Raw genomic sequence first — 15138 nt, 5'->3', positions numbered from 1 at the left:
AGACGGATGATGTTGGAGGGATTGTGTTTCGAATGGAGAATTAGAAGTCGTCGGGTATGTGACGCTTGAAACGAGCGTAGAGTTCGGAGGATCGGGAACTTCAGGTCATGTGATTCACGTGATCGAGCAGCATCTTTTCAGCCGTCTGACGACCAAAAGGTTGATACACTGACAACAGTTGAATTCAAAATGTCTGGCTTTGAATAAGTGCTAATTCTGTTGCTGCTATTTGTGGTTCCATGAGTCTGAAGATTTCAGGACAGTGATCAGCTGGCCAGATATGGATTTGAGCCACTACTGATAACCCAAACTCGACAGATTCATGATGCCTCAAACCTGCAAGCATAATATGAGAGGAATAGGGCATTGAAGGAAGAGGCTCTTTTTTTACTCGACATACAACCGAACAATATAACACGCTGCTTCTCGTTGCTTGTGGCCCTAGTTCTTGGACTCTACAAAGTATCAATGAGAAGTTATATCGACAAGCCAGCTACAATACTAGGCGACCCTTAACATTGAACTGAAAGTTTCCTTCAGGCCTGCTAGAATATAATCAGATTTAAGAGGACCTGCCTGTTTCTCCATTCTTGAACCAAACTCCGAAGCAAGCGTGCCCAGCCTATATATATTCCATGGCCGGTCCGCCCAAAAATGTGCCATATAGAACTGCACTTGACGTACTGCTCTTAACCAAGAAGAGATCTTCCATATGCATTCATATATCATATTCACCTAACTGAACAAAGAATACAAGCTTCCTTTACGCATGATACGCCGAGATGCAGGAGATTGAAGCTTCTTCCGTGCACGAAACGCAGCAGTTGACCGTATTAGACATACTAGTACGCATCATAATACACCCAAGAACAAGCAGCTATGGTCTGCCCTTGTTTTCACCCTTCATTGTTCACTCACCTCTGTCCCTCATCTCCTCTCACGAGAATCATCTTCCTCTTCCGACTTGGGAAGGTCGTTGGAGATACCTACTTTGCAACTCCAGGAGGCTTAGGAAATGCTGAATTGAGGAAAGATCGCAAGCCAAGACAGTACGTATATCAGCATCCTAAAATCTTTTCAGTCTCTGCTGCATTCGGCCTCCAGGTAATGTTTTGAGTCATGCCATATTCTCAGCTTTCTCTCACTTTTTGCCAGTGCCGCTGTACAGCGCTCCCTGTTTCAAAGCGTCCCTCTTGCTCTTGACTCTTCCTATAACATCAGCAGATATCAAAGCTCACCGAAAGGCACAGGCACGCATATAAACATGGGCACGCTGAAGAAGGAGTTGAATAGGCCTAAGAAGCGGACTCTGGTGCGTTGGGACTGTAAGAATTCCCTTGCTCTCGGAGGCATCTTCGATCATTGGAAACCGAGCTGACTCGTTTGATAGCTGACTTAGACGAGCTACTCCTCCTGACAATACAGTCTGTCTGTAACACAAAAAATGTGAAGATTCCCTGGGCAGATGTTGCGTCCACGATGGGCCACAACGTCACAGAAGGAGCAATAGTCCAGCACTTATCTAAACTCCGCAGTCGCCGGGTTGATGCTGGTAGACCCGTCCCTCCGGCACTTCGACGGGGCGGCATGGGGGCTCCGAACAAATCCTCGAACGCGTCTGCAACATACTCTAAAGGAGGAGCTCGGCGCAGTATACGCAACGCACGGGAATCCGACAGCGCGGCAGATCCATCCGATCTTGCACAAGATACTGATATTTCGTCTGACGAAGAGTACGTGGTTAGACGCCACTCGAAGGCTGAGAGAGACGCTGCACACAGCAAAAGGTCGAGAGTCCAAAGCAAAAAAGACCACCAAGTTCAGGCCCAGTCCGCAAGTGACCAGGACGCTGATGGCAGTCCGATCGGCTCTGAAGACTTAGTGGTATCTGGTGCCCAGTTTCTTGAGTATCCTAATCACAGGGTGTCTCGAAATCGTTCTCCCTCTCGTCTGCGAAAGCGGAGCAAGGTGATTGTTCTGAGATACAGGCGTGGAGCGCAGCCTGAAAGCGAAAAGCCTGTCAAAGTCGAGAGTCCAGAACACACTACAGTCAGCGCTTTCGATCCTCACAATCAGAGTCTACTTGACCAGCAATTGTATCAGGATCTTCATGGCACAGACAAATCAAATGCGATGGGTGCGGCAGATACTCACAGCGTGGGTGGGAATTATTTGTCTGCAGGTCACTCAAACATGGGCATATCGTCCATCCCAAATCCAAACTCCAATATTCTGGATTTTGCGTCTAGCCAGGGTCTGCATATGAATCCTTATCAGAACTTTTATCCCAGTTCACAGAACGAGCAGCTCAGCTTTGTTCCGAACACCTTAAATGATCTGAATCCCCATCAGAGTGAGCAAATGGGCATTGCTCCAGGGGAGCAAAGCATGTATTTTGACGACCTTTTCCAGTACATACATGCCAATGATGAGCATAAAGACAATAATGGGGCCAACTTTGCAGGTCCGGGGGCGATGGACCCCTTTTTCTGATTCTTCCTGACAGAATCATATGGCTCACTGTCAACTTTCAAAGACTTTGGATACTCAAGCTCAATACTTACGTGGCCTCGCTATGATTTAGCATTTCACGGAATCTTTTCTCTTACCAACGGAGCTTTTCGCATTGCCAGCCTCGTTGAGGATGCATATTTATTGGGCAAAGCCGGGAATCATGGTTCAGGAATTTTTCTGGCTTTTCATGATCTTGGCTCTTTGGAATGACTTTGTGAACATCTGCTTATTCTGCATCATACACGACTAGAAGCTGTTCTTTCTTCTTGCGTATTTTCGTTGCTTTGCGGTGCTTTAGCTTTTCGATTTGCTGCAATTGCGTCCATCAGCTCTCGGTCTTCAAATTTTCAACCGTTTTACAGTATGGAACAGGGAGATTGGATATCTTCTAGCCTTACCCAAATATGACCTCGATTTCTCCAAATACGATAAAGTCTTGCTATACCCTCAGAGGAAGACAAATATTTATACACGTTCGTAATCATACAGAGAAGAGAGACTATATGACATCCGTTGGTGGGAATTTCGTCTGCACCGCGGACTGGATAGAAGTAGATCTGACTGTTCAGTGACAGTCATTGATCCTACCTGCATCTTTTGCTTTACAAATACACATGTGTAGGCCCATCCAGCTCTACGTATGCGAACAATGCTAAGATACTGTTACCCATCGGCTTCTGTGTACGAATTTCCTCTTCCGACGATCCGAAGACATCCCTCGGGAAGGCCACACGTGACCTTCTAGGAGCTTCTGCCGCCAAGACATCCGGGGATCGAGAACCGCCTGGAAAAATTTCGAGACTTTGGCTTCATCTCCCCAGCTTTCATCCCCATTCCATCCTCCTTATCCTTTGCTCTTCCTCTTCTCTTCCTTCCCTGCACCTCTTCTCGCTCTGGGAGGTTTGATCGGGCAGTAGTTGTTTATCTTAACGTGATTATCTCTTCTTCTATCCCGTCTTTCTATCACCCTTCTTCCCATAATGCAGAGAGCTCTTTCTTCCAGGACGTCTGTCCTTTCCGCTGCCTCCAAGCGGGCTGCTTTTACCAAGCCTGCTGGCCTTAACCTGCAGCAGCAGCGTTTTGCCCACAAGGTATGTTCTCATCTACAATGCGCAATTTTAAGCTCCTGAAGCGGCGCCAATTTCTCTTCCGTTTCACCCGGAGCTCACTCCCGTTACCTTGCTAACAACCTTTCAGGAGCTCAAGTTCGGTGTCGAAGCCCGTGCTCAGCTCCTCAAGGGTGTTGACACTCTGGCCAAGGCTGTGACCTCGACTCTTGGTCCTAAGGGTCGTAACGTCCTGATTGAATCTCCCTATGGCTCCCCTAAGATCACCAAGGGTATGTTTGACTCAAGCTAGGCCGGGTCGCTGTTTTTACCTGTCGTTGAAACGAATTGTGTACTGATTGAAGTAGATGGTGTCTCTGTTGCCAAGGCCATCACTCTCCAAGACAAGTTCGAGAACCTCGGTGCTCGCCTTCTCCAGGATGTCGCTTCCAAGACCAACGAGATTGCTGGTGACGGTACCACCACCGCTACCGTCCTCGCCCGTGCCATCTTCTCTGAGACCGTCAAGAACGTTGCTGCTGGCTGCAACCCCATGGATCTGCGCCGCGGTATCCAGGCTGCTGTTGAAGCGGTCGTCGACTACCTCCAGAAGAACAAGCGTGACATCACCACTGGTGAGGAGATTGCTCAGGTTGCTACTATCTCCGCCAACGGTGACACCCACATCGGTAAGCTGATCTCCACCGCCATGGAGCGTGTCGGCAAGGAGGGCGTCATCACTGTCAAGGAGGGCAAGACCATTGAGGATGAGCTCGAGGTCACCGAGGGTATGCGCTTCGACCGTGGATACACCTCCCCCTACTTCATCACCGATGCCAAGTCTCAGAAGGTTGAGTTCGAGAAGCCTCTCATTCTGCTGTCTGAGAAGAAGATCTCCGCCGTTCAGGACATCATCCCTGCCCTTGAGGCCTCCACCACCCTCCGCCGCCCCCTGGTCATCATCGCCGAGGACATTGAGGGTGAGGCTCTCGCCGTCTGCATTCTTAACAAGCTCCGTGGCCAGCTGCAGGTCGCTGCTGTCAAGGCTCCCGGATTTGGTGACAACCGCAAGAGCATCCTTGGTGATCTTGCCGTCCTTACCAACGGTACCGTCTTCACTGATGAGCTCGACATCAAGCTCGAGAAGCTCACCCCCGACATGCTTGGTTCCACCGGTGCCATCACCATCACCAAGGAGGATACCATCATCCTGAACGGTGAGGGCAGCAAGGACGCCATCGCCCAGCGCTGCGAGCAGATCCGTGGTGTCATGGCGGACCCTACCACCTCCGAATACGAGAAGGAGAAGCTCCAGGAGCGTCTGGCTAAGCTCTCTGGCGGTGTTGCCGTCATCAAGGTCGGTGGTGCCTCCGAGGTTGAGGTCGGTGAGAAGAAGGACCGCGTTGTCGACGCTCTCAACGCTACCCGTGCTGCTGTTGAGGAGGGTATCCTCCCCGGTGGTGGTACTGCCCTTCTCAAGGCCGCCGCCAACGGCCTCGACAACGTCAAGCCCGAGAACTTCGACCAGCAGCTCGGTGTCAGCATCATCAAGAACGCCATCACCCGCCCCGCTCGCACCATTGTTGAGAACGCCGGCCTCGAGGGCAGCGTCATTGTCGGCAAGCTTACCGACGAGTACGCCAAGGACTTCAACCGCGGTTTCGACAGCTCCAAGGGCGAGTACGTCGATATGATCTCCAGCGGTATCCTTGATCCCCTCAAGGTCGTTCGCACTGCTCTGCTCGATGCCAGCGGTGTCGCCTCCCTGCTCGGTACCACCGAGGTGGCTATCGTCGAGGCCCCTGAGGAGAAGGGCCCTGCTGCTCCCGGCGGCATGGGTGGTATGGGCGGCATGGGCGGCATGGGTGGCGGCATGTTCTAAGCTGCTCCCAGCCCCCTTTGCTAGCCTAGCCTCTTCCATGATTTAAAGGTTTCTTCTCTTCCCTTCGAGCGTGTCTTTGCATGTACGAGCATTTTCTGATATATCGGTGTTGAGAATCTTCTGTAATATTTCTTATTGTTTCTGATGTGTTACACGCCTTGACAGCCCCTTCACCTACTCCGACTTCGTCCTATACCTCGATACTCATATCTACCTCCTCGATCCGCCACTTTGATTGACTCGATCAACATCTCCACTCCATCCCATTGGGCATAAAAGTCTTAGGGAGTCCTGTGTATCATATATGTACTTTATGTAATCTACGACAGCTTTGGAGCTGTGGTGGTCGTGCCTCAATTAAAATAATTGTTCACGGCATTCCGTCTTCAGTTTCTGTAATCATCACGTAGGTTTGCTACTCGGTCCTCGACCGCCTACTCATACAGTAATGATCAAGAAGACGCTACCATGCAGCCATAGCTGCATGCAAGCAATCTAAGCCGAGATTCCCTGCCGACTCGACTCTCTCAACTTCGTCGAATAATCGTATCCCGGCGGCATCATCTCATACTCTGCCACAGGTGGCAGCGGCGAAATCACCCGATCGGGATGCCGTTTCCAGATATCGTCCTCTAGTTGTCTCCGATACCGCCGGGAGGACAGATAGCGATTAAAGCGGTTCTCTTCATGATGCACGTCCAAGGGCTCTTCTGAAGGTGTGGATAGACGAAGAACCTTCTTAGCGGGAGCTAGGAGAAAGTCTCTAGCCATTCCGAAGAGAATCGCATGTGCCTTGGCAACCGTCTCCCGGAGTCTTTCGTTGAAGGCTAACAGTAGGGCGACAAGGATGATTGCGATGGATGATGGGCCTAGAGCACGGCGTTAGAGGTGCCTAACTAAATTTCTGAAGAGATAAGTCAGGGTCCTGACCTGCAATCAGAAACATTCGACGGAAATCGGGGTTTGTTTCAGTGCCGCTCCATTCTCGGACATTGATGCCGAATAACGAGGTGAAAAAGGAGAGTGGTAAGAATCTGTGCCGGATGAGCAATTGGGTAAGAGGTGACCTGCGCAGTAGACGCGACTTACATGACAGTGAAGATTGTAAAAACCATCACGGAACGTGACTGGGTCTGGGTGACTTCTGCCTCCCACCGAGCCAGTCGTGATTCATCGACATTGGCTTGCTTCTGCTTCAAGTCAAGGAGGTTCTCTACCTGTGTCCGAGAGTCAGCGAACAACATCATCATGGACGTCGAAGTTGCCTACTGCTTTCTGGGCCAAGATGGTGTTCTCTCTCATTTCCTGGACTTGGTTGCGGTACTCGTCGAGCCGTGCTAGCGAGGCTTCGACAAAGACCTTGCCATATCCCCGGTCTTCGAAGTATCTGGCCATGGTCTTGACTGTTGTGGTTTGCTGCTCGAGAAGCTTCATGATCGTTCCTAGTTCATCCATAATGTCCCTCAGTTCCAATAGCGCAGAAAGGTCTTCTCGGTTCTGTCTTGCTACACGAATGTCTCTTTCATCACGCTCCGCCTCGGTCATTGTTCGTCCATCGGCCGTTTTATTGTGTTGAGCAGGATTTATGGTAAACCCACGACTTCGGAACCGCTTAAATGACTTGGTCACTGATTCTGTCTGATTCTTGGTTAATCAGCGGTCGGGATATGCGAGCTATATAATCCTTACCAAGATGCTGATGGACTCTTCGAAAATTCGGAGAACTTGTAAGTCATGCTGCAAGGTCCTGTCAAGTAAAACAGTGACAGCATGTTGTACTATGAGCGCAGCAAGATCACCAGCAGTCTCGAAACGCCGTGCCAGGTCTCCATTGAGCTCATTATAGATACTGTTGTGTAAGTTTGCTTGTTCGTAGAGCTTACCCTCGGATGTTGTAGCCTCTTGGTTGGGGAAAAAGGTCACGACCGTCCTCTGGTCCAAGATCCAAAGCCATAGCTGGTCTACCATGAGGACCTTGCCATCCTCGAAAACGTCCGGAACGCCTGAATCACTGTCCGTCCTGACTGAATCCCCTATCTTATCCTTGAGATTAATTGATTTCCTGGTCCTCTTCCAGAGCATTTGATCGTCATCTCTGGCAGTGGTAGATCTCAGGTTCGGGTATCCGAACTGGTCCAATGTTCTCCTGAGGTGAATTGGAGGCTCGCTTCCGAGGAACTTCCAAATCAGCTTCGATTCCAAGTGCGCCCTGGATATTTTGTCCGGTACGGGTCTGGATCTTCCTTGCCACAGTCGGTCTTCGACAACTTTCCGGCGTTGTATTAGATTCCGGTATGTATCCCAATGAAGCTGGGCTGCTTTTCAGCGTGTGAGTCAAAATATGCGCGCGCGTACAGACTTACATATGGCATCTGCCAGAGGTGGATGATTAGTGAGTATCTTGATTGATTATGGCCTAAACTCACATATAGAGCGAGCTGAGGGTCCTCCATTCCTCTTGATCGATCGTTGGGCGAGGCATCATTCTGCCTGGAATGAATGCACGAAGGGCGTACATAACGAGCGTGAGGTTCAAGGTGACGGGCTCTGATCAGCTTTGAAAACCAATTTTCCTCATTTATGAACCTGCTCAGACTGAACGTAGACGGAATGCTTAGCGCCTGCCCATGGCCACAAATAGAAAACTGGAACCGGAAAAGTATTTACAAATGTGGGATTTCACGATCCGCACAGGCTTTAGCAAGTATGGAAGGTACCCATCCAGTATGTGTATAAGGAATGTGTATCCATAGAAGCTTCTCGCTTCCAGGTTCTGGCCGGTCAAATCGAGGTGCCGCTCGAGGCTTGTCTGCTCCCATCATGTTCCGCTGAGCTCGTTTCGGGAGCGGCACAGGAAGGAGCCCTTTATATCTTGACCTTATATTACTGTACCTTTTCTTAGCTGAGCTGTTTGCATAAATGTTGCAGAACGCTTACATACAATAGTTTTGTTTTGCTCGCTTCGACATCGGAGCGCTCATTTGGAACCTCTCCCGCTTCATTGCTATTGCCTTCTTTCTGAAGTGTGTCTCCATGTTGTACAACCGACTCCTCTAGGTCGAAGCTGATGTTCTCGTCGCCTAACTCAAGATAGCTTTCGGTGCTCGGCTCGCTGATATGTATTCTCGGAGAAGCTATGGGCATGAAACTGCGACTCTTCTTGATAGAAGGCCTGGACTGGGTTCCTTCAGTTTTTTCGCTCGTGACATTCACTGGTTCATCGGGTTCTGACTCTGAATGAATAGACGATCGTCCGCTGTCAAAGCTGCTCACTGACGAATCATCCAGAGAGCCAGGCGGCATCTTGCTGGTCCTGCTTAGCCTATCTCTGAGGCACTCGGATGGGCCTCTTGACAGATAATCACTGAGTGTCACTTTGGTGGACCAAAGCTTCAGAGGAGTCTCCTCGCTGACACCAAGTGCAGTATCTTCAAAGAACCCATTGACCTGAATCATGACTTCTTTTTCGACATGGAGTGGCGCATCCACAAGAGCAGACAGTCGTACTGCCATGGAGACAGATGACTGAAGCTCCTTTATGAAGCTCGTCCTTGTAGTTTTCTCTTGACTCTTGAAGTATGCTGTTCCTACATGATCAGTAGCCAGCGGTATCTCCTTCTCATGCTCCAGACCTAGTAGACCTGATCGAATGGAGGTGACTGGTACATGGACTTCGACAGTGGCGCTCGTGTCCGAGCCTGCGATATTGATGGCGGAATCAACCGTCTCCAGGAATGTCCAGACTTTCAAATCCGCCGAGACCGCCCTGAACTGATTCGAAAGATGCATGAGCTGTTGATGTCGAGGCTTTAAAATTTCCCGCAGATGACGCGGAACGCGATACTTCAATCTCATTATGCTAGAAATACTTTGAGTATACTCTGGAGCGTATAGGTAGGTAGATCCCTGATGTGGAGTCGCGAAAAAAGCTATTCCGTGACAGCTCGACAGGATAGATTCCAGATTTGAAGATGCTTGGCTGGCGATGATCAGGGCCGCCTTAGCTACCAATCCGCCGGTGCTATGGCAGATGAAGAAGATGGGCCGTCGACTCTTCTGAGCAAGAAATCAGTATATGATTCACTCTGTAAACACAATATGGCCTACAGCGCTAAGTCGCCGCTCGTGGAGCTGGTTCAGCAGATTATGGGCCAGCGAATTCAAGTCATCGCGAGCACCGGGCTTCCCATGATCATAGAGTAACACCCGCGCATTTGGTATCTCCCTTGTGAGGTCCGATATAAGCCATGGTTCGTTAGAGTCATCGCCGAACCAGGTATTCCATGGGTCAGATCCTATGGCAGGAACAGCAACGATGCTGGAAGATATCAGTGCTTGAAGCTCTAAAGGTCAGTCTAACAGCATTTTGGACTTACTCGACATCGGAAGAATCAACAGAATTCCTAACCGTGAATCGACCGCGCAGGTCGCCTTGGGGGATATTCTGCGCCATAGCACGGAACCCCCTCGAGTGATAGCAGTGCTGTAACCGATATCCATCTGAAAGAACAGACGCAAGATGAAATCCATCCAGGAGGCGGCCATCTAGAAAGACACAGAAATAGCGGCCATCATCTGACTCATGGGGAAGGCCGTGGCAGGTGACATCCTACGTGCTGACAGCCTTGTCTCTCCAGGCTCGTCAACAAAGTCCCAATGCCCTTCACTAGCGGAAGATGAGCGATCACCTCGCGGGCTTAGTATACACATAGAGCTGGTTTTGAACCAATACTAGGCCCCGCATTTTAGTGTCGCTGGAGACTCCTGATGTCAAAACATCGAGGACACGGGTTGTCTGAGCCTTGCGACTATCCGGCAATCCCCGTGTCATGATTGGCAGGTTATATGTTTGTGCGGAAATTGTACTTCTAGCCTTGACTTGCTGGAGTCCTGTTTGATCTTTGTATACTGTGGTTAGAAAAAGTGAGCATAGGCAGTAGTGACATCGTGATCTTTCCCATACGGACGCGGTAGGCTAAAAGAATTGCCGAGCGAGATATATGATGCACAAACACAGTTTTTGAAAGTAAAAGATGAAGAGCCGTGATGGGAACCTGACTTGAATGGATAATGTAAGAAAAGTTGAGCACACTTCTGCCAGGTGGCCGAGAAGAATAAACACATGGCCTCGTGATCTCGCAAAGTGTATATAGTATTCCGCGTCGAGCAGATCGCTGTTGAGCCAACAAGACATCCTGAAAGTACGTTATTAAAGGACTAATCAAGCACGATACCAGTGGCGAATTTGATCAGTGAGGAGGAAAGATTTGTCTCGCCATATTGCTATCCAGAGAAGAAAGCTACTCCAGCCCAGCTTCAATAAAGGTTATGTACACAATTTAAAAAACTCTGCGATGATTTCGCAAGATATTTTAGATAAACCACTTTCCCAAGACGCTAGAAACAAAAGTACACGTTAGATGCTCTATAAGGCGACATGCAGTGCGCTATCATCAGACATTAATCAAAAGATGAACAATCAACGAACCCAATTGCTCGCTGAATAAATAGTTATACAATGATGCTGGTACATGGGAAGGAGAGGTTGATGCAAAATGATATGGAGTGGGAATGCGCAAGGCCAGGGGAGATGATTGCCCAAGTCCCTTTCAACGTCCACGGTCACGGGCAGTGGCCTACTGTCGACGCAGGGCGGCAACCAATTGCTCGAAGCTGGTAGAGAGTGCATATGACTTCCGCCATATTTTTTTTGATTATACGGAGTCGGAATGGGCTTCATCGACCAAATGTCGTCTCTCGTTAACGCCCCGTGCCATCTTCTTCCCAAGTTCATACGTGGAAATCATGATAGCACAAGCAGGCGCCACCTTCAAGCAACGCGCAACCCAACCGCGGAAAAGGCCTGCCATGCCTTCTTCACGGAAGATGTGCATGAGAAACTTGGGCAGAGACAGCTGCTCAGGTCGGAGTGTTTCCGGCGCTACGCTGCCTCTTAAACTGCTTGGGCCGCCATCACCTAGGTGTCGGAACACCTGCTGGCGGGTTTTCCCGACGTCAAATGGAGTGGTAACGAACGCCGCCAGAGAACCTGATAATGCGCCAGATAGAAAGCTTTCGAGAAAAGTCGGGGTATCTAGATCATGATGCGAAGTGGAAGAGGACGAAGCATGAGGCAGGAGATGATGATTGTAGGCTTCCCTGCGCAGATTGAGAAGATAGCGTTTGCATTCCTCGTATCCCCACCAGTATAGTCCAGAAAATGGAACATCACGCCACATGGTGAGTGTCAATCCGCGCCAGAGAGCCCTATAGCCATGCACCTGGGTCATTTGGTGCAGATCCCCCAACGTCGCCTTGAAATGCCCTGCACCGGTACCAGGAGTGGCCTGCAGACGCGTCCGAAACATCTCAATCGGGCTGATAGCTGACGCAGCGGCAATTCTCGCGACAGAGCCGGCAACTAAAGGAGCGTAGGCGACGGGAAAGAATCGTTTGATGGGACTCTTTTCATCGGCGCGTAGCCAATCGTATCCAGCAAAGTAGATGACGTTGGCAGGAATGCTCATCATCAATGTGGGACTAAGTCCACGCCAAAGTGCCAAAGTGCCTTCATTTCGGGCGATCTTACGTAGGCCATCCAAAGTGGAGGTGAACGTCCTGCGCTGCGTTTCTTCGACTGCACAGTCCGCTACAGCGGGTGCAGAGCTTCCTATGGCCCCAGTTCCTGGACCTACCATGCACACTTGTGGATCTTGACCGAACCAGAACACTTCGCGGCAACAAGCAGTTACTCCCAAATTCGGTGGCAAGTGTTTTAGCGTCTGAGTTGTGTGAGAGGTGTAGGGGGATGCATTTTGAACGGACGATTGTGATTGAAGTCGGACACGGACGACGTCAAGAGGAGTTGCTGCACACAATCAATCAGTATCTCAACTGGCTCAAAATTTATGCAGCGAATGTAACTCACCTAGTAAAGCCGTGAGGAGGCTACCGCCTGTGGCCGATACCATGCGTTGAGTGATTGAAATGTCACCATCCTTTCGCTCAGTGACTGGAGTAGGGACTGTTACAGTCCCAGAAGTAGTCGCCATCGTTGTATCTTTAGGGTTCCATGGCCATGACTCTGCCGGGCTCTGTCCTAATCCAGCGGTACTCGTCTCTTGAAATCGATGTCGACCACTACGTGCTGTGTCGGTGGCAACGTCGAGCATTCATTCAAAAAAGGTAGAGGAAGAGATTTGGACCTGGATGAAGATCGAGGTAGCTTTCCTGTCCAGCTCTCAATGACCTCGAAGGAATAATGAACAATGGGCCGTCGGCGAACCTGGCAGTAGCGGGGAGGAAAATCAGCGATGCGTCAGAGAAAAAGAGGTCCCGTCCCGGCTGTCGGCGGTGGCGCTCCATCCAAATCAAGTTTGGGCCCGGAGATAAGCATTATTATTCTCGGGTCCCCGCGATCTTTCTCTCTTTACTCTCTCTATGCTGCTCACATTCTTGATCTTATCGATCGACGACTCCTGGGTTGTACAGGGAAGAATGGGTTGAAATTCTAGTTTTCTGTTTTTATAGTATCATTTGCACGGCTTCTTCCCGGCAATCTGCTGCCATATTCTCCGATTCAAAGCCAAGCCTCAAGCTATCGGCGAACTACTGCGCTTATCAATCAAAGTGACTCCGCCGTTCGTGCTCACGACATCTGACATCTATGACAATAATGGAGGACAACGCCGAGCTTGAATCTTTTCGACGCCAGTGGCGAGAGGAAGTTGCACGCCGGACATATCATAACAGGCCGAGTACTAGTACTACTAAACCAAAATCGTCTGTATCTTCTGCCGGCCGGGCCGGCCACTTCCCTCCTACCCGACATGCGACCTCGGAACGTAAAGAGGAAGACGACGAAGAAGGGCCAACAGCGTTCGATCAGGGTGAAATCGTCCATGGTGTTGAACAGTTGAACTTAGGAAGGGTAGATGAGGATGCTTTCCAATCTCAGATACCGCGAAGGGAGCCTAGATCCGCCTTGGAACACTTTGAGCGTGCGGTAGAGAAAGAGGCGGAGGGCAATTTGGGAGACAGCTTGCATCATTATCGCAAGGCGTACCGGGTAAGAATTCTGATATTTTCTGGGAACATAGAGAGGGTTACTAACTTGTTCTATTTGTTCTCTAGTTAGATTCCGCGGTCGACAGGACATACCGTAACAAGCATTTTGCTGCTGCTTGGAAGAAATCCACACATGGTGCCCCAAATACCTCAACGTTGACTGGCGCTCCGACAAGTGGCCAAGATTCCCAAGATGAGCCAGCGGTATTGCCTACTCCTGAGCTTATTGCCTCTTTCGCCCATCTGCCAATTCCTCGAGCTGAGCCTGAAATTGAAGGTACACCTCCCCCACCATGCCCTATTGCGAACATTCCATCCGAGGTCCTACTAGTAATCCTTCGGCATGTCGCGTTGATGGACCCTGCATCCTTTTGTCGGATGGCGTTGGTCTGCAAGCGCCTGGCATATCATTTCGCCCACGAACAACATATCTGGAAACGACTTTGTCAGGGTTCCGAATTTGGCTTTAAGTCGATGCATTACTCATTTGCTTGTGACATCCACGGCAAACCTGAGTATACTTTGGGGCAACCCTATACGCCGTTTCCGTTCTCAGTACCTGTGCAGATTCCTAAGCCGTTATCCTCGTGGAGTCAGGTCTTTCAGATGTTCCCTCGAATTCGTTTCACTGGTGTATACCTAAGCACAGTCAACTATACTCGCCCGGGTGCCGCATCCTCATACCACAATATATCGTGGGACAGTCCCATACATATCGTCACCTATTATCGATACTTACGGTTCTACCCGGATGGTTCGGTCATTTCTATACTGACAACGGCGGAGCCGTTAGAAGTCGTTCCTCACATCAGTAAGGAGAATGTGAAAGCTGCGCGCGCAACATTCTCACATCGGCATCATCAACGTAATACGTCTGAGCCAGGTATCACTTTAACTGGAGCCGCAGAACCCATACCCCCAGTCGCAATGTCCACTTTGAAGGAAGCTCGTCGAGGACGCTGGCATCTGGTCAAGCCCCTTTCCGCTTCTGAATCTGAAAACGACAACCGCATAGCGTCGATTTCCAACTGCCCGCCCTTCCCGGTCAAGTCATTAGACACTCCTGCCCTGGATCCCAGAGATGTCTTCATCGAAACTGAAGGCGTCGGTTCAAAGTACACCTACACAATGCATCTGTCTCTCCGATCGTCCGCTGCAGGGTCGAAGCCTGCCAACCCCACAGCCACACCGGCCAACACATCGAAAAATACGAAGCTTTTGTGGAAGGGATTCTGGAGCCACAACAAGCTGACTGACGACTGGGCTGAGTTTGGACTCCGCAATGATCGAGCATTCGTTTTCCGAAGGGTTCGCGGTTGGGATATGTGAACATACTCGTCGACGTTATGATTGCCTGAAGATATAGTACAAGTTTTGTGTCTCGGTTTGGTATAGAAGTATTTGGGGCTTTGTTCGATATCCGATCGATACCATAAATGGAGTATATAGGTAGGTAGGACAGAGTCTCTTAAGCAAATCTTAAGAAAGGCGTCGGTTTACAACTCTTATAGAGAGGTAATGTTTAATAAAATAATAGAGGTATAGATCTAACAAACGAACGAATAACGGGTAGACGCCAAGCAGCTTATCGATAAGCCTCTCCCGCAGAAAAATTTCGGGGACTCCACC

The 15138-nt window shown here is 49.9% G+C and overlaps 5 protein-coding genes across 5 annotated transcripts; 3 read left to right on the top strand and 2 right to left on the bottom strand.

The window, feature by feature from the left end:
- Positions 1-1264: 1264 nt before the first annotated feature.
- Aud_000914 (uncharacterized protein) lies at positions 1265-2493 on the top strand (the record flags this gene model as incomplete). The annotated part of the gene is made up of 2 exons (XM_043286418.1): positions 1265-1325; positions 1391-2493. The coding sequence occupies 2 exons, from the start codon at positions 1265-1267 to the stop codon at positions 2491-2493; spliced, it is 1164 nt and encodes a 387-aa protein (XP_043142353.1).
- Positions 2494-3494: 1001 nt separating this feature from the next.
- On the top strand, positions 3495-5442 carry hsp60 (chaperone ATPase HSP60; the record flags this gene model as incomplete). Its single annotated transcript, XM_043286417.1, has 3 exons — positions 3495-3605; positions 3712-3853; positions 3929-5442. The coding sequence occupies 3 exons, from the start codon at positions 3495-3497 to the stop codon at positions 5440-5442; spliced, it is 1767 nt and encodes a 588-aa protein (XP_043142352.1).
- A 495-nt stretch (positions 5443-5937) lies between these two features.
- Aud_000912 (uncharacterized protein) lies at positions 5938-9895 on the bottom strand (the record flags this gene model as incomplete). The annotated part of the gene is made up of 10 exons (XM_043286416.1): positions 5938-6311; positions 6373-6476; positions 6532-6659; positions 6712-7080; positions 7132-7752; positions 7869-8037; positions 8110-8328; positions 8384-9498; positions 9550-9760; positions 9819-9895. The coding sequence occupies 10 exons, from the start codon at positions 9893-9895 to the stop codon at positions 5938-5940; spliced, it is 3387 nt and encodes a 1128-aa protein (XP_043142351.1).
- A 1261-nt stretch (positions 9896-11156) lies between these two features.
- On the bottom strand, positions 11157-12494 carry Aud_000911 (putative mitochondrial carrier protein; the record flags this gene model as incomplete). Its single annotated transcript, XM_043286415.1, has 2 exons — positions 11157-12310; positions 12371-12494. The coding sequence occupies 2 exons, from the start codon at positions 12492-12494 to the stop codon at positions 11157-11159; spliced, it is 1278 nt and encodes a 425-aa protein (XP_043142350.1).
- A 623-nt stretch (positions 12495-13117) lies between these two features.
- Positions 13118-14838, top strand: Aud_000910 (putative F-box protein (Pof7); the record flags this gene model as incomplete). Its single annotated transcript, XM_043286414.1, has 2 exons — positions 13118-13510; positions 13576-14838. The coding sequence occupies 2 exons, from the start codon at positions 13118-13120 to the stop codon at positions 14836-14838; spliced, it is 1656 nt and encodes a 551-aa protein (XP_043142349.1).
- Between the last annotated feature and the right edge of the window lie 300 nt (positions 14839-15138).

Source organism: Aspergillus udagawae (assembly GCF_001078395.1).
Source record: "Aspergillus udagawae IFM 46973 DNA, scaffold_1, whole genome shotgun sequence".
NCBI lineage: Eukaryota > Fungi > Ascomycota > Eurotiomycetes > Eurotiales > Aspergillaceae > Aspergillus > Aspergillus udagawae.
This window is presented reverse-complemented; position numbering and strand designations above follow the sequence as displayed.